General features: G+C 37.6%; 1 protein-coding gene across 2 annotated transcripts; it reads right to left on the bottom strand.

Moving 5' to 3' along the window:
• Nucleotides 1-85: 85 nt before the first annotated feature.
• On the bottom strand, nt 86-14,745 carry Rsph4a (radial spoke head component 4A). Of its 2 annotated transcripts, XM_048354627.1 has the most exons (6): nt 14,072-14,745; nt 8,679-8,913; nt 4,760-5,500; nt 3,465-3,612; nt 1,315-1,432; nt 86-435 (listed from the first exon to the last, which is right to left on the bottom strand). In XM_048354627.1, exons 1-6 carry the CDS (start codon nt 14,743-14,745, stop codon nt 207-209), a joined length of 2,145 nt encoding a protein of 714 aa, XP_048210584.1. In that variant the 3' UTR covers nt 86-206. The 2 variants fall into 2 exon arrangements, with proteins under 2 accessions (XP_048210584.1, XP_048210585.1); XM_048354628.1 differs by lacking the exon at nt 3,465-3,612 and having other exon boundaries at nt 296-435.
• Between the last annotated feature and the right edge of the window lie 4,378 nt (nt 14,746-19,123).

Below are 19,123 nucleotides of genomic sequence, written 5' to 3'. Positions count from 1 at the left end.
TGACGTCATTTAGCCTCGAAAGTCTTTGGACATCTTTCTATAAACATTGGTATATATGAAACATTGCTCTGTATGAAATGTCAGATTTGGTGTCTTCAAGGAATGACATTTTTTACATTAGTTTCATCTATGCATATAATCAGCGCCCCCCCCCCCCACAGTGGGTGTGTATGTTAAGGCTACCCAAGAGTGGGCTAACTTAGTTCTTAGTCATCATCTTCTTCATCTTCCTCGGTTTCTTCAATCTCCTCTGCCACAAATTCAGCTGCTTCTTGTGCAGCCTTCAAAGCCTTCTCCTCTTCCACGCTGGGGTCATCCATTTCTGTAACTTCTGGTCCGCTGGGATATTCTTGATAAACTGATGGTGGAACTGGGGGTGTATAGTTGTCCACACTATACTTATGACCCCAGCCTATGTAGAAATTTTCAAACTTCCTGTTAAGCATAAAACAAAGTCCTTGCTATACTCTTTTCAGGAAGAAATATTGATCCTTTTGAAGCAATATGCTATGACTATATTATGAGTCCTTAATAAAATACCAGAGGTAAGATAAAACCCTCAATGATTCTACCATAGGAAATTTATTTTGATCCAAATTGCTTAAGCTGGTTAAGAAAACCAAGGAGCCAGGCTGTCAAAATATATCCTACATCTAGATTGCCAAAAAGAACTGCTGGGTGCTGATAGCTCTTTCCTTTTAATCCTGGCTACTCAGGAGATTGAGATCTGAGAATCACAATTTGAAACCAGCCTGGGCAGAAAAGTTGGTAGGACTCGTATGGAGATTAACCAGCAACCCCCCCCCAAAAAAAAAAAAATCCAGCCATGGAGGTGTGGCTCAGGCAAGAGAATGTCAGTTTTTAGGAAAGTAGAGATCTATATGGATAGGTATAGATATAGATAGATAAGATAGATATATGGCAAGAGTAGAGGTAGATAGACATAGATAGGAGAGATATATCTCCACTCCTTTATATAAAATTCTGTGTGTGTGTGTGTGTGTGTGTGTGTGTGTGTGTGTGTGTGTGTGTGTGTAATTTGAGCTACACCTCCACTTTCAATGTTTTGCTGATTTTCTGCTTAGGCTGGCTTTTAAACTGTGATTCTCAGATATCAGCCTCCTGAGTAGCTTGGATTACAGGAATGAGACACCAGCACACAGCCTACAGCTATTATTTTAATAAAATGTATGCCACTAGCACCTAATGTGCCAAAGATGAGTTTAAAAAAAAAACTAGTGCCTTAACATTCCAGTGATTACAATTTCCAGCACTTAGTCACAGGAATGGCCTTGTAGATGGCTAGATACTTACTTGCCATTGGAGAAGGCATATGCTCCAGGCCAAAGATTGGAACGAAGGACTGCGATAGCATACTGAGGAATGAAATATGATGATAGCCGTGTTGTCCAAGGCGGGGTATTCTGAATCTCTAGAACCAAAAGAAACATGGAAGCTTAACCCCTAAGTAGATAAGAATCTACTATTTAACCAAAGTTACTTTTTTGTGAATCTTAGTTACACCCCCCCACACACACACACACATTTGGTACAGAAAAAGTTAAGATAGTAGCTTAACACTTGCTTAGCAAGCACAAAGCTCCATATCTTTTTTTTTTAATTTTTATTGTCAAACTGATGTACAGAGAGGTTACAGTTTCATACGTTAGGCATTGGATACATTTCTTGTACTGTTTGTTACCTCCTCCCTCATTCCCCCTTTTCCCCCCTTCCCCCCTTTCCCTTTCCCCCATGAGTTGTTCAGTTTATTTACACCAAACAGTTTTGCAAGTATTTCTTTTGGAGTCATTTGTCTTTTTACCTTGTGCCTCTCGATTTTGGTATTCCCTTTCAGTTTCCTAGTTCTAATACCAGTATACACGGCTTCCAATGTACTCAGATAAGATACAGAGATAGTGTAGGTACAACCATAGGAAGGGGATACAAGAGGGTCATCAATAATAGAAGCTATGGTTTCACATCACATATTGAAAGTAATTACAACAGTGATATAACAGTCGTTTCCATACATGGAGTTCATTTCACTTAGCATCATCTTATGTGTTCATAAGGGTATAGCTATTGGGCTCTTTTGATCCTCTGCTGTGACTAGCCTAAACCTGTGATAATTATTCCCTATGAGGGAGACCATAGAGTCCATGTTTCTTTGGGTCTGGCTCACTTCACTTAGTATAATTTTTCCAAGTCCTTCCATTTCCTTAAGAATGGGGCAATGTCATTATTACATTCCTCCAAAACAAAACTGCAAAGAACCAATAGCCCTCTCAACAAGTGGGCTAAAGACTTAAAAAGAGACTTCTCTGATGAGGAAATGAGAATGGCCAAGAGACATATGAAAAAGTGCTCTACATCACTGGCCATAAAAGAAATACAAATCAAAACAACATTGAGATTCCATCTCACCCCAGTAAAAATGTCCTATATCAAGAAAACTAACAATAACAAATGTTGGAGGGGATGTGGCCAAAAGGGAACCCTATTTCATTGTTGGTGGGAATGTAAACTGGTTCAGCCACTCTGGAAAGGAGTATGGAGATTCCTCAGAAGGCTAAACATAGAGCTACCCTATGACCCAGCAGCCCCACTTTTGGGCATCTACCCAAAAGACCACAAACAAGAACACACTAAAGCCTCCAGCACAACAATGTTCATCGCAGCACAATTTGTCTAGCTAGAATATGGAACCAACCCAGATGACCCTCAGTAGACGAATGGATCAGGAAAATATGGTACATATACACAATGGAATTTTATGCCTCTATCAGAAAGCTCCATATCTTTAATATTTTCAAAAAACTGTTCATTGGATGTATGAAAATGTTTCCATTGATGTATGACATCTATGCCCCCTCAAAAAAAACATTTTAGGCTGCGAATTTAAAAAAAAAAAAAAAGCAAAATCAGTAGAGCATTTCAGTACCTTGATTTGGAAACAACAAAATATGAAATAGATTAATACCTGTTTTTACCACTAAGGAAGATGAGGTTATGTGTTAGCGGGAATGCTATTTAGTAACCAAAGCCAAAGTTATTGCCATGGAGAGAGTAGGAATAATAAGCAAAACAAAATAGAAAAAATACGAACCTGTGGACATGAGTTGATTAGAAAACAAGAAATCATGTGGCATTTTTCTACAGCTATGCCATATGTTTATGATTTGCAGAATGTAAGACCAAAATGCTGCACAAATGACCGTTATCCATCTCAGTAGGAGGTACAGGCCACTTGAGCTTTCTCCTTACATCAGTCCTTCAGCCTGCAGCATGATGGAATGACTAAAAGCATTCTTTCCTCCCACCATTCTAGAACCCATGAAGGGAAAAGAGGACAAGTGCTTGACTCCTGTCTACCTTTTATAGGTTTCCAACTCTCAGATATTTACCACATAATGGGCATGGTGTACGGTGTATGTGTCTTCATATTAATAGTTATTTAAAATTACCTAAATCCTCAGAGATAGGTGTCAAAAGAGGAGGCCCCACTTCCTGTTCTATGTAATCAGGCTCTTCTCCTTTTTCTTCTTCTTTTTCACTTATTTCCTCTTCTTCTTCCTCACTTTTTTGTATGGGGTTGAACCAATTGCAGCGACCCTAAAGATTAATGTTGCAAGCCTTAACAAGGTCCTTAAAATCTCAGAATAAGCCAAGCTGATGGCTGATAACTATTATGCTAACTACTTGAGAGGCCTAGATTTAAGAATCACAGTTCAAAGCCAGTCTTGGCAGAAAAGTCCATGAGACTCTTTAGTTAACCACAAAAAGCTGGAAGTAGAGGTGTGGTCAAGTGGTAGAGCACTAGCCTTATATAAAAAGCCAAGTGAGAGCTGGAAGCCCCAGATTATAAAGCCCTAATATTAGCACAAGCACACATATGCACACACACACACACACACACACACACACACGTCGAAATATTCATTTGGATTACAGCAATTATCAGGAAGAGGTTTCTTGATGTAAGAAATTAACCATTCACTCATCCTATTTATCCAGGTTTATTCTAGCAAAAATATGTATTTATTTGAAGCATTTGTCAGTAATTTTGAAGTTACAAAACTTGAAGATAAAGCCTTGTGAAAAAAGACTTGTAATAATTTATGTGTGCAAGATAATTAGAAAGTTATGATGAATAACAAAATTTTTAAGGATTGAGAGTTATAATTTCTCAATGAATCAACTGATACCTAAACACTTGAGAAGATCTCTTATCTAGATCAAAGTGTAGTGGAGATTTTATATCTGCACTGGCAAGTACTGCAGAGTGGTTAAGAAAATGGTTGAATCCATTCTGTACAGCCTCACATCTCTCTCTTACTTACTAGCTATATTCTTTTTGTCATGTCCCCTAAGGACTGCTTCAGTTTTCCTTATCTACAAAACAAAATAACAGTGAATCTTTCATGGGGTGGTTGTGAGGGTTAACTCACATATCTTTATATAGTTTTATACATAATTTAATGTATACATATATAGTGCTACTAACAGCACCTAGTGTCTATATAATTGCTGTCTAACACTGTTTACTTATTTTTGTTTTTGTCATAATATTTAAGAGCTCTGACATGAATATCCATGTTAAATATTTCTCCCATATGTTGTAGAAATAGAATAAAATAATTTTCATAATACATGCAATTATATATAGTGTATAAAATAGGTGTTTTATCTGTTTACCATATTTGTTGTACAAAAATAGAGTAATGTCACAACACACATTACCTGGCAAATACTCTCCTACCTGAGGGAGAATATACTGTACATGATGAACCCAATTGGATAGAGATTCCACTAGATCAACCACTTGGATGCCTTCAAATTCAGGATTTTCCTCAAAGCTATCTCGTCCACCTTCCACTTCTTCCTCCTCCTCTCCTTCCTCTTCACCAAACTGATAGAATCCTAGAGGACTGACATGGGTTGCTGATGAAATCCGGGCAATTTGTGCTCTCAGATAATTGCTCTCATTTCCTGGGAAAGGTGGGTAGCTTATGATGGGAGCATCTAATCTCCCAGTGAAATATTTCTTGATTTTTCTTGCAGTAACAATTTGTGCAGGTGTAACTAATGGTAACTTCACCCATGGTCTTCCTGGTTCATTGCAAACAAAATAGGTATATTTGTTGGCGCCTGTTCGACTTTCTTCTTTAGGTATAGCTTGTGGGGCCTTGTAAATGGATTTTGGCAATTCATCTTCCTCGACCTCCTCAGCTTCACTTTCTCCGTTGTCCCGCTCTTCAGCAACATCTTCCTCTTCCACCTCCTCTTCCTCTTCCCCCTCACGAAATTCCACTTCAGCTATAATATAGTTCATTTCCAAGCCCAAGATCTTGCCCCACAATCGGCATCTTTGGATTGGGTGGGTGTCAGTAAGCTGCTTGAGGGCCAGAAATACGCGATACGTTTCATCTGTTCCCAAACCAACTCCAGCTTGTTCAAAATAAAATGCTGACTCCATTACATTTGGAAGAGAGTTTTCTGCCTAGAGAAACAAGTGATTTGGTTAAAATTTTACCCTTAAGGAAAACGTCTGCTGCTGCTTTTCTTTCTTTTTTAAAACTAGATTTGATATCCACACTAATTTCTTTCTCTACCACTTCCTTCTTATCTCTTCTAACTTTTCAAATTGTGCTAATTCCTGAAGTTCAGTACTTCTTTCATGACTTATGAATATTGCTTTTTATATTAACAGTGTCTTTGACTCATTAATATAATAGTTAACATGTTTTATGTGTCTCTAAAAAGGATTTAACTCTGTACATCACTTTGACAATAAATTAATTAATTAATTTGAAAAATAAAAATAGGGTTGGGAATATGGCTTAGTGGTAGAGTGCTCAACTGGTATACATGAAGCCCTAGGTTTGATTCCTCAACACCACATATATAGAAAAAGCCAGAAGTGGCGCTATGGCTCAAGTGGTAGAGTGCTAGCCTTGAGCAAAAAAAGAAGGCAGGGACAGTCTCAGGCCCTGAGTTCAAGCCCCAGGACTGGCAAAAAAACATAACATAAAAATAAAAAAGGATTTAACTAATTAAATTAATTTAACAGGTTTGTTTTATAAAAATATTTGTGATTCTCCTACTATCCTAAGACATAGAATAACATATATATATGTGTGTGTGTGTGTATCTATGTGTATCTACATGTATGTATATATAATACGTATCATATATGTGATATGTGTGTATTTAATTATGATTTTAGATGTTTATATTATCATTGTATTAAAATATTTACTAACTACAAGGGCATATATTTGTATAGCAAATAAATATCAATATGATAACTAACATAGATAAGGCAACAAATTATAAAGAAAATATAACAAAGTGTTTATGCATAATCTACATATAAAGGCATAATATAGTCAGTTGTTCCTACTTACAATAAAATATTTGGCATTTAAAATAATGAGGAGACTTTTGTACAACTATATGAAAAAAAGATAAAAATAATTTCCTACATGAAAATAAATAGGCAGAATTTTTAAAACATTTGTGAGAATATTGGAAGTGTAGAAAAAAATTTGAGACAACTTTTAAGACAAAGTCTTGGCCTATTGGATGGAGAAATGGAGAGCATTTGCAATTCAAGCCAATAATCAGATCTTTTTCCTTTCTTTTCTTATTAGTACAAAGAGGTTTCACTGTGATGTTCCCATACTTGCACTCTTATACTGGAGCCTGACCCTTCTTTGACTAATGACTCCATGAGAATGTCTGCCTGTGTGCCTGAACCCCCTTGTTGGATTCTCTCACATTTACTATTATTGTATGTATGGTACACAACCAACTGCCACCTTGTTAAAGCAACTTAGTGTCATCTCTTTGACACTATTCCTTATTGTTCTTGTCTGAGCACTCTGGGCTCTGCTTTGTTCCTTAAGTTCCTCCCTACAGGCTGTTGAGCCTTAGAGGTGCTCCTGTGGCAGGCCACTGTTCATTTATTTCTTCTGTCAAAGGATCCTTTGTTGAAAATAACTCTCTCTAAACATCTAATTTTCATCTACATAAGCAATTTTTATTTATTATTATTTTTAAATTATCTTTAAGCATTTGTACAAATGGGTTACCATTTAACTTATCTGTTTCTAAGTACAAGCATCTTGGTCAGTATCACCCCTTTCACCATTCTCCCCTTTCCTCCCACACCCATCTATCTCCTGAATTTTTCTAGTCATAGACATATTTTAAATAATCTAATGAGAATAGCATAGAAGTTCAGCCGATATGCATAAGTTCAAGGATATAACCATTTAAGAAGCATAATTTGGGCAGCTATTTTGAAATGGTTAAAGCTAAAATTCCTGTGATATTCTTGATTATACTCTCTGGTAAAGCTTTTTAGCCCATGATAGCCAATTCTTTTTCAAAACATTTTCACCATTTATTTGTCAAGATCAAAGCAAGTATTCTACTCTTCTTTTATTAATAAATACTGTACCCATATCAAGATACAGATACTGTCATTATATCAAGATATAAGGAACTTGCCTACAAAGAGAATGGAAATGCCATTAGAAGTTGTTTCCAGTGTTCTAGGGAAATACAAAACTTGACTTAAAACTTAATTTTAAATTATAGCCATGCATCACTTTATGACAGGGATAGATTGTGATAAATACATCCTTTGCTGGGCATTGGTGGCTCATGCTTATAGTCCTAGCTACTCAGGAGGCTGAGATCTGAAGATCCTGGTTCAAAGCCAGCCTGGGCAGGAAAAATTGTAAGGCTCTTATCTTTAGCTAACCACCAGAAAACCAGAAGTGGCGCTGTAGCTCAAAATGGTAGAGCACTAGCCTTGAGCAAAAGAGCTCTGGGACAGTGCCCAAGCCCTGAGTTCAAGCCCCACTGCCAACCAAAAACAAAAACAAAAATAGAATACACTTACAAAATCCAAGTGTACCTACCACACACAATTGTACATGCTTGACTTCAGTATGACTGCAGTGAGGTAGATTACTTCACAGTGGCACCACCACAGATACATTGTGCTATGACCTTACAATGGCTTTGATGTCACTAAGTGCTATGCACTGCTCAGCTTACTGGAAACTTTATTTTTTGTGTGCTGGGCTTGAAATGAAGGCTCACTCAGCTTCAATGCTCATGAATGGCACTCTACAATTTGAGGCATGCCTCCAGTCCAGCTTTTGCTAGTTAATTGAAGATGGGTTCTTTTGGAATTTTCTACCTGGGCCTTGAACTGTGATCCTTTGTGTCACTTCCTACTGAGTAGCTAGAATTATAGATGTGCACCACCTGAATCCAGTGTTTATTAAAAATGTATATAGTAATATGATCACTATCATAAGTATGTTATTTTCCTGAATGTCATTAGTACATAATTGTATGAAAAATTTATTCACTATTCAATGAATATTTACTAAGAAGCAACAGCTGTCTACCCACGTGTGTACCAGGGAAGCTGGACAATCCTACAAGCATGTGACAAAGGAGGGCCTGTAAAATAAAATCACTGCATGAACAAAATAAGACACCCCTAAACAATGTTGATACATTTAAGAAAAAATAAGATACAAATACTATAAAAAATTTTAAGAACTTAAAGAAAACCACATCCCATGTATCCCAAATAACCCATGAGACTTACAATATTCTTTTATGTTCATTCATAATTTGTAGTCATGACTTACTATTTCATCTTCCAGTTCCTGATCAGCTCCTTCCAAATGTCCCTGGAGAAAAAGAGCTCTTTGTCTCTCTGCAATTTCATACACTGGAAGCATCTCATTCTCGTTTTGCAGGGTATCTAATTTTTTACTAAAATGTGCCATTTTTACATCTTGGCTGATTTTTTCAATGATGTCAACAGCATCTTCAGGGCGTTCATCTAATATCTTGGTCAGCATGTTAGAAAGATGATCATATCTGTTTGACAGAGAGATTTTCAGCTAAAGTATACAGCAAGAAGAGTTAATGTACACATGAAGAGCATTTCATGCAGACCCAGTCATTCAGGTTTTAGATAACTTTAACAATTCTAAGTCTTCAGATATTATCAGTGTAGGTGGCTTCTCTTATACCAGAAAGTTTCTAGAAGTTTCTTTAGGAAATGCCTCCAATAGTAGATGGATTATTATACTGTAACAAGATACATAATCCATGCTAGGCATATTTTTGCATTTTATTCCTGAAATTAAAGTCTTGGTCCTATAATTGAAAAGTGACCAACACTTTTCAAACTTTTTTTTCTTGCCAGTCCTGGGGCTTGAACTAAGGGCTTGGGCAACTCTCCCTGAGCTTCCTCAAGGCTAGCTCTCTACCACTTGAGCCACAGAACAACTTCTGGCTTTTTCTGTTTATGTGGTAATAAGGAATCAAACCCAGGGCTTCATGCATGCTAGGCAAGCACTCTACCACTAAGCCCCATTCCCAGCTCACTTTTCAATTTTTATTTATTTATTTTTTATTTTTTTGCCAGTCCTGGGCCTTGAACTCAGGCCTGATTACTGTCTCTGGCTTCCTTTTGCTCAAGGCTAGCACTCTGCCACTTGAGCCACAGCACCACTCCTGGTTTTCTCGTAGTCAACTGGAGATATGAGTGTCCCGGACTTTCTTACCTAAACTGGCTTTGAGTCATAATCCCCAGATCTCAGCCTCCTGAGTAGCTAGAATTACAGGCATGCGTCCCTGGCACCTGGCTGATTCTAATCTTAACATAAGTCTTTTTCCTTTTCATCTTATTTTTAAGCCTACACTGCATAGCAGTATCCCTTAATCATTTGTACTGGTACTGAGGCTTGAACTGCAGAACCAAGCTGTTGCTTGGTTTTTTTGCTCAAGGCTTGCACTCTACCCCTTGAGCCACATCTCTTCTTCCAGCATTTTGCTGGTTAATTGGAGATAAGAGTCCCACAAATTTGTCTGCCTGTGGTAGCTTTACATGTGGTCTCTAAATCTTAGCCTTCTAAGTAGTTAGGATTAGAGGCAGGAGCGGCTATACCCAATTTATTTCAGTAGTTTTTGGAATGTAAGGAATGCTTTTCACATTGCCACTTTTATCTACACAGAGCTAAAGTAGTTCTACAGTGGATTTGCCATTCAACAAAGCAGTTTACATTAGCTTTCTATTTCACAAGTGAATTAGTGAAACTGATTCTATGTTTCATAATTCCTTAAATTTTATCTGTAATTGTTAGTGTGTGCTTTTTCAAATACCAACTTATCTCACCAATTTACTGTTTACTCTGAGACAGGTTTTTTGGTAAGTAGCCCAGGATGGCTTCTAACTGGATACCTTTCTATCGCAGCCTTCTAAGTGGGAGATTGCAGGCCTGGGTATACATTTAGCTCTGGATTTACTTTTCACAAGACAGAATCTCTGTCAAAATGTCCTTATATTGAAAAGAATTCTTCTGTTCAATGTAGAAACATGCATAATTGCCTTTCTGGTGTATATATATATATATATATATATATGTGTGTGTATATATATATATATGCTTTTTATCTCTAGATAAATTAGAAATGAATTCGACTCAGCAAATATAATAAAAATAATTTTCATGTATTAGCAAACTTCTATATAGAATTTTTATTTGTTCCCAATATATCACTTCTCACAGAAAATAATTTAAAACCCCATCAAAGGACTTCGTATTCAATCTATTTCCAAAACAATCCTCTCAGTTTAAGTGGGCCTTTCTGAGAATACTGATAAAGCTTCTGTGAGTTTTTGTATATGATATATTTCCATTTAGCGACTGCACAGTTTTCTTAATATGTCTCTTCACTTACCTTATATGATAAAATAAATAAATAAATACACAATTCTTTATTTTCTAGTAGTCAACCTGAGATGACTTTTCCCCTGTTTGTCATTGTGCTTGAACTCAAGGCCTGGGCATTGTCCCTGAGCTCTTTTGATTAAGGCTAGCCTGCTACCACTTTGAACCAGAGCACCATTTTCAGTTTTCTGATGGTTAATTGGAGATGAGTCTCACAGACTTTCCTGCCCATTTATTTGGCTTTGAATAATGATCCTCAGATCTCAGCCAGTAGCTACGATTACAGGTGTGAGCCACCAGCACCCAGCTCTAAGGTTTGATTTTGAGGTATTTTCTTTGATAGCTATAGTCACCAAAATATATAGATTATATTAGTAATGTATTTGAAATGCAGTTAAAAATAATACATTTGAAAATGAAATAATGTGTTTTGCAGGAAAATGGATGGAACTACAGAATAACATATGGAGACAATGTAGATACCATGTTTTCACTCATATGTGGAAACTAGACCTAAAAGGCACCCATATTTATGGATGTGTACATATGCATATATACCTGTATACATAATTATATATGTATATATGAATAAAGCTAGAACCATAGGGAAGGTCTACTTCGAAGAAGGGGAAAAGAAAAGGGAAAAAGGAAAAAAAAGAGGGTGAATAGTTTTGAAATACAGTACAACTATATATGAAGACAATATGAAGCATCCCAAAGAAAGTTGTTGATGGATAAGAAGTTGGGAGTAGGGAACGAGAAACAAGCTTGATTGATGGAGTGGGTACTAGCAGAAGTAGGTTGGGTTAAAGCAGCTGGTTTGCATGTATGAAAATAGAGCAATGAAATCCTGTGAAACTGTTTTAGGAAGGGAGTTAGAAGGTAAGCAAAGAGGGGGCAAGATTAATTGGAATATATTATACACATGTATGGAAATATCACAATGGAATCTCCCTGTGTAACTAATGTATATTAATAAAATATATTTAATGAATATTTTATCCTTTCTCAAACCATGATGTTATGTTATTGGAAATGATCAGAATGGTTTTAGCTAAGGGTTTCTTTAAAATTTAATTCAGTTTTACTAATATTCACCCAATGTTGAAAGTTACAGAGGAGCCTCTAAGCTAATAATATAACTTCCTATCAGGCAATAGCTGAGTTGAGAACTACAGCATTTGATTTGCTCCAAGAACAGTGTAAATCAAGTCCAAATTTTCATTCACTTTTTAGGTTTTATCAGAGTTCTTTAGTCCAGATATGATATATGTATCTATATGTTATAAACATACTCAAAAATATTTTGTCAAATTACAGAATGTGCTTATTCGATCTCAGCTCATAATTATGATTGTTTCAATGGCAATCATTTGTTTTAGTGAACAGTAGAAAATAAGAAAAACTATTCTTTTCAGATGCAAATCAGAGAGTTTTAGTTTCAAAAAATACTTTTTATCTGTTTGTTAAATCAGATCTGCATGTAAGATATAGGAACTCAAGACATCTTTACTAATCTTCCCTTTTTTTGGAGACAGTATCCTGTTATGTAACCAAGTCTGGCCTTGAATTTAAGATTCTCCTGCCTTAGCCTACTAAGTGCTAGAAGGACACGTGTAAGCCACATTATATTCAGTCACTTACTGAGCAGGTGTTTTTATTTTTTTTTTTAGGTCCTAAAACATTTAGAGAACAAAAATGAATGTCAGCCAGACTCCAGGGAATCACACTTGTACACCTAGCTACTCAGGAGGCTGAGATCTGACGTTTGTGATTCAAAGTCACTCTGGACTTTTAGCTCCACTTAATCAACACAAAAAAGCTGTAAGTGGAGCTGAGGCTCAAATGGTGTAGTGCTAAATATGAGCAAAAAGGCTCAAGGAGAGCACCCAGACCCTGGGGTTCAAGCACTGGGGGAAAAAAGGTGAATGTCATGGAATGTATTTATTACCATGGAGACAATATAAAAATACAATTAAATGTAAATATTAAGAAACATCAGTTATAAAATGATTCAGTAAAAGAGATTTTCTCACTTTACTTTTCCAATTCCATTTAAAATTTTTATGAATTCAAAATATTTACAATGAGCTCTTTTTCAATTTTAGTAATTTGAAAATCAAGCTTTTTATATGACCCAAGGAATTATGACTTTACTTTGCAAATTCAATAGAATCCACTAGTGAGTAGTGAATCACATTCTTGAAGCTTAAGAAATGTTTAGTTTAAAATAATAATATAAGGGCTGGGGATATAGCCTAGTGGCAAGAGTGCCTGCCTCGGTATACCCGAGGCCCTAGGTTCGATTCCCCAGCACCACATATACAGAAAACGGCCAGAAGCGGCGCTGTGGCTCAAGTGGCAGAGTGCTAGCCTTGAGCGGGAAGAAGCCAGGGACAGTGCTTAGGCCCTGAGTCCAAGGCCCAGGACTGGCAAAAAAAAAAAAAAAAAAAAAAATAATAATAATAATAATAATATAAATAATACTTTAAATTGTCCAATCTCATTCATTAAATCTTTAAATCATATTTTATATTTACTAAAGTGTAATAGTACCTGGAAAGATTTGCCACATAGAACATTTGGTAGACATTCAATTAATATTTATTGACAAAATAGGAGTCAACTCAGCAGATAATTCAGAAAGTATGGGCACCGATTCTGTTCGCATTCCTTATTCATCCATCTATCCATCCATCCATTCTTAATATCCAACTGATAATGTGTCAGATATTAAATACTCAGTTGTATACAAAATTCATATAGTCCCTACACTCTGGAATCCCACAGAGTCAGGTAGAAGCATCAGGTATTAAAGTACACGTTTCTAAATGCATATGAAATTAAAAATGGAAAAGAACCGGCTGAGGTCTACACAGACCTGAGTTCTGAAGCATCAGGAGAGAATGAGACAAGCACAAGGAAGGAGTCTTTGGGGAAGAGGAAAGAGGCTTTATGGCCGGAGCAGAGTGACAGACAGTGGGACAGTAACCAGTCAGTACTCTGAGCCAGTAGCAATCCCCAGTACTGAGGGTTTCCTCAGATACAGAGCTTTCATTGCTGGGGCCAGGTCTAGCAAAACAAGGATGAGCAGTCACCCAGCTGTGGTCTGGAAGCATGCAAGCATTAGAACCCTTATGCTCTCTGTTACAGTAGGTAACTATTTACAAGCATCCTGGACAGATGCTTCTTTAGGGTTCTGTGATGAGGAAATCTTCTCAAATATTTTTTCCACCAATCCACAATCCACACCGTATCACTGAATCAAACCTGTTCTCCCTTTTCTTCCCAAAACTTACAGATTTAAGCCTGTCTTGCTGCTGGTATTCTGTAGGAAAGACTTAGCATTCTGAATGGCAATCTCAAGCATGCTGGGGGCCTCCTCTCTGGCCCCAGGCTCAGGCAGATCTGGATCCCAGTCACCGTTTGAGTCTTCTTCCTGAAAAATGTTAAATTTCAGCTCTTTTTGTTTGGAGCTGTCATGGATGGCAACCCACGGCCCACACAGGCCAGCTCTGGATTGCTGAGACCATGGAAAGGTATTTTCCTCTGGCATACTTGTGTGATGGGGAGTTGATACCCCCTTATCAGATGGTGGGTCCAGCAGATCAGGATGAGGCCCTGCACCATCAAGGATCACACTGCTGGCTCTGTCTGACTGCACGGGGGCCACGAGGTCCTGCCTGAGCAGCGTCGGGGAGGAAGGAATGGAGGTCTCCTGGGCAGGGGTAGAGCTAGGTGGCCCTCCTGGACCTGGGACATCGTCCAGAGACTGTCTGGCTGTAGACTGTGGGCTCCAAGGAGGGTTACTCCTGGGTTGGGGTTCAGTGTCTGGTGGTGATGCCTCCAGAGGCGCAGGTGATGGAGGTTCAAGTTCCTGAGGAGAAGCTGCCATCGTTCCTTCCCACGGCTGCTCTGCCTCACCAAGTTCTTGCTTTTCTTTTTCTTGATTTAAGGAGAATGAATCTTCCATGGACTCAGTCAAGAGGCAAAAAAGTTCTGGATGAACAGGTGGTGAAGTTATGGAAGAAAGCCACGCTGCGTGATTTCAGGATTCCTGTTACTGTGGAATTGTAGTGTCCTGTCTCCACAGCAACCCCAGGGAGGGTTCCTCTGCAAAACAAGGTAAGCTTGTTGCCAGGATTTGGGGGAGGAGACTAAGAAAGATGGAAATCTTAGGATTGCGATTTGATGGAACCCCTGTCCCTCTTTCTAGACCAGCCAATCCGATCTGGACTCTACCAGTTTGTGTTCAGAAACCTGAGAACTCCTGGTCCTGTTCCTGGGGAGCCCAAGTAGAGAAAGGAGAATAGAAAGCTTGTGCTAGAGAAATTCTAAGTGTGTGATCATTTGACCCAAATTGGGCTTTGAATGAGTCTTATATTAGTGGAGAGAGGATGTATTTTTCCATCTGTGCGTCTAAGGCGGGGCGGGGGGGGGCGGGAATGAAGAAGAAGGACAGATGAAGGAAAGCAGAGGACCGGAATGAAGAGAAGGACGCAAGGAGGAAGGGACGGCAGCCAAGAAGAAAGTAGGGCAATGTAAGGGGTTGCCGAAAGGAGACCACCATGCGGTTGGTTCAGGCAGAAGAGTTGATTAGAACCAAACTGCCGGTGTGCGGAGTGGAGCGTGCAGCGCGCACCAGCCCGACTGCGGGCAGAGGGAGATTATATATATAGGCTACGTGCTGTGCTTCACGAAGAGAAAGTGGCGGCAAGGGACTGTTCATCCGGTCAGACCTAACAGGAAGGAAGGGAACGAGCTAAGGATAAAGGAGAGGAGAAGAAAGGAAAGGAGGAGGCAGAGGAAAAGGAAGAGGGAAGGAAAGGTAGAGAGTGGGAAGAACTTGAGCATCCTGTCTTGCAGGTTAAGATATGTCACCCACAACCAGATGAAAACCAATACAGCCCAAGATGCACATTTAGAGGGCATAGACGTTATCTTATTGAGACAACCAACCAACTAGAGAATTTGGGAGAATCAACGAAGTCCTGAGTTTTGATCTTCCCTTTCCTATGTAATCCTTTAGACGAATAGGTAGAACATTATTTTCAAGGAAAAGGCAATGTAGAAAGGTACTTTGTATAATCAATTCACTGCTGTCCTGGTCTCTAGTATTAAAACTCAAGTTCACTCTAAAGATGGCGATATAATAGAATATTTCATGTAAATGTGACTTCATAATTTTGCAATGATTTAAGGTGAGGATTATAACTTAACATAGAGTATGCTATCTTCACCACAAAGAAAGAGTAGGATTGGACCACACCTGGCTTTATCTTACAGTGACATGATTTCCATTTAGTAAAAAATTGATAACAAATTCTAACTGTGTGCACCCCTAGTCTAGTGAGGAAATTACAACACCTTCAGTAAGTTGATAAATACTGTGGCTGTTTTTCTTTCTCAAAACATGTGTGTGTGCAACCTCACAACATACCTCATAAAAATTTCTTCTGGAATGGGACTCCTTAAAGTCAGATCTTTCAGATTTAGAATTCTGGGGGATTCTAAAAACAAAACAAAAGGTTAAGATAAATTAGAAATGCATTTTTCCATAGTGGGCATAAAATCTGGATCTTCATAAATCATTTTTAATAACTGGAGAGATATGATAAAGTCTATTCTTTTCTACCTCCTTGGAAAAAATGAAGGTAAATCAAGGTGGAAAGGCCAGGTAAAAAGAATCATGAAAGACTAGATACTTAGAACTTGCTTATCTTTCTACTTCAGGAGAGAAGCACAATTTAAAGGAGCAATTGAACAAGATGCTCATTATTATTCTTGCCTTAGTCCAAGCTCTATCTTGACTTAGACTCTAAGTAATCCTAGAGCTGCTCCTCATTATTCTTGGGATAAGGGAAAAAGTTCTTAGCCTGCTTACATTTACAGCTTCATCTTAAGCCACTCTCCATAATGCTGGTCAAGTAAAATGAGTGAAGAAGTATTTCATTCTCTTCCTTGTTCTGGAATAGATTGTGTAGAATTATTTCTTTAAATGTTTTGTCTTATATATAGTGTGAAACTATGTGAGTTCTGAAATTTTTATTTTAAGGATTAAAAACATTACTTTATTTTTGAGTTAACATATATTTATAGTAATTTCATTATGCTATTTCCATTCATGTACACAGGGTACTTTCTGAACAAATTTGCCTCCTCCATCATATTAACAGTCCTCTTTTCCTTCCCCTTTCTCAAAGAGCACTTGGTGAGGTTCACTATGTTGTGTGTGTGTGTGTGTGTGTGTGTGTGTGTATGTGTAATGTCCTTCAATCCTCTTCACCCCTCATTATTCTCTTTTCTTCCTCCTCACTCTCTTTTCTTTCTTTCTTTCTTTTTTTTTTTTTTTTTTTTTGCCAGTCCTGGGCCTGAGCACTGTCCCTGGCTTCTTTTTGCTCAAGGCTAGCACTCTGCCACTTGAGTCACAGCGCCACTCCTGGACATTTTCTGTATATGTGGTGCTGGGGAATGGAACCCAGGGCTTCAAGTATATGAGGCAAGCGCTCTTGCCACTAGGCCATATCCCTAGCCCCCTCACTCTCTTTTCTAGAAGTCTCTCTTTCATATTCATCTCCCATTATTAGCATCAGCATCATCAGCATCTCGTAAATTATGAGATACTTGGCTTTATGAGTTTGGCTCATCTCTCTCAACATGATGACCCTGTTTCATTGTAGCGAACCCCCACTCTACTTCAAAGCCCACGTTTGAATTGGGAAAACTCATAGAGCTTCAGAGAGAAGGTTGTAGTTCTGGAAAAGCTACTGGGGACTAAGGCTGGTGCTAAAGTCAAGAGAGCTGATGGATACAAACCACCAGTCAAAGAATCTATTTAAAATTCAACGTTTTAATAGTCACAAATAAAAGACCTATTTGTGAAAAGAAATGCAACTCCTTGAACATAATAATCCTCCTATCCCCACCCCCAACTACTAACCCTGTGCTGGGAAGCACAGACCAGATATTTTAATCCCTGATGTGGTATGGCCTGTGCACTGTGAATAATTTCGCAGTTTTTAAATCACTGAAAATGGTTACCATTTTTTTTTTGTGGTACATAACATGTTTTGTAAAATCCAAATGTCAGTACTGATAAAGTCTTATTGGCACAGTTTTGCTCATCTATGCATGTCTATGATTAATTTACATTATTATGCTGAATTAGATAATAGTGGCAGAAACCAAATGTGGCCCTTTAGAGGAAAATTATTTTTCACTGTGTTTATGCCACTACCAACCAGTGATGTCTTAATAATGAAACAGTGTTTCATATAAAATACCCATGGTCATATCCTAGCACTTATTTTCTTTCAAAGTTAAGTATATAAAATAAACAAATATAAAAAGAACAGTAAAAGAAGTATATACTATAAATATTATGCTTGTTAAGGCACCATGTAGTGTAGACTTCATGCTTATTATGCAATCACAGTGAAGCTGTTCTAAGAGAAAACCAGGTTCATCAACATTATGAGATTAAGCATTTAACCCAATAGTCCCAATTTATAGGAAGAATTGGCTAGAAATATTTCAGTAACATTGAAATATTTTTACAAATATCTCATGAGAACTCTGTCACTTCTCATTTTGACTTGAAGTCTATTTGTATTATATGGCTATGACTACTCTTGCTTGTTTGGGTTTTAATTATTTAATTTTATGCTGGTACTAGGTTAGAACTCAGGGCTTTGTGCTTTCACTTGGTTTTATGCATGTCAGGATTTTGGTAATTAATTGGAGACAAGAGTCTCACAGACTTTTCTTCCCAGGCTGGCTTCAAATCACAATCTGCAGGTCTCAGCTTAATGAGTAGCTGGGATTATAGGTATGAGACACCAACACCAGCTTTGCTTTTGGGTTTTAATTCCTTGCTATTTCATTTTCCAGTTCTAGCCTGTTTGTGCTTGTCATTTTTGCATGACCGGTAGGTAGGTAATCAATAGTTCTGTCTTTTTTTTTAATCTAATCAATCAATCTGCATATTTTAATTAGAATTGCTATTAATTTAGTGTTGTTTCTGGAAAATGTTTTCTGACTGCTATCATTTTGTTATCTTTTTCCTGGTAGATTTTAGTACAGTTTGTTATTTTGTTTCATCATTACTTATCTTTGGAAGTTGTTGATTTGAGTTGATCATGATTGCTTCTTTCCTAATTTGGATCAGTGTACTTTTTTATTTCTCTTGTGAAATTTATTCTTTCATGATGTCTCATGTTTGTGACTGTTTTTCTTCTTACTGTGTGTGATTTCTTCAATTATCTTATGCAGTGCTGGCTTAGTAGTAACAAATTGCTTTAATTTGTGCTTAACCTCGGAGATTTTTATTTATCCTTTAACATTATAGAACA

This window comes from Perognathus longimembris, chromosome 9, assembly GCF_023159225.1.
Source record: "Perognathus longimembris pacificus isolate PPM17 chromosome 9, ASM2315922v1, whole genome shotgun sequence".
NCBI lineage: Eukaryota > Metazoa > Chordata > Mammalia > Rodentia > Heteromyidae > Perognathus > Perognathus longimembris.
Note: the sequence above shows the minus strand (reverse complement) of the source record. Positions and strands in the feature narration are given on the sequence as shown.

Coding starts and splice junctions, on each gene's coding strand:
- Rsph4a (XM_048354627.1), bottom strand. CDS start 14,745: ATGGAAGATTCATTCTCCTTAAATCAAGAAAAAGAAAAGCAAGAACTT. Junction 5,501..8,678: donor AGGAACTGGAAGATGAAATA/GTAAGTCATGAC, acceptor TTGTTTCTCTAG/GCAGAAAACTCTCTTCCAAA. Junction 436..1,314: donor TATGCCTTCTCCAATGGCAA/GTAAGTATCTAG, acceptor TATGCTTAACAG/GAAGTTTGAAAATTTCTACA.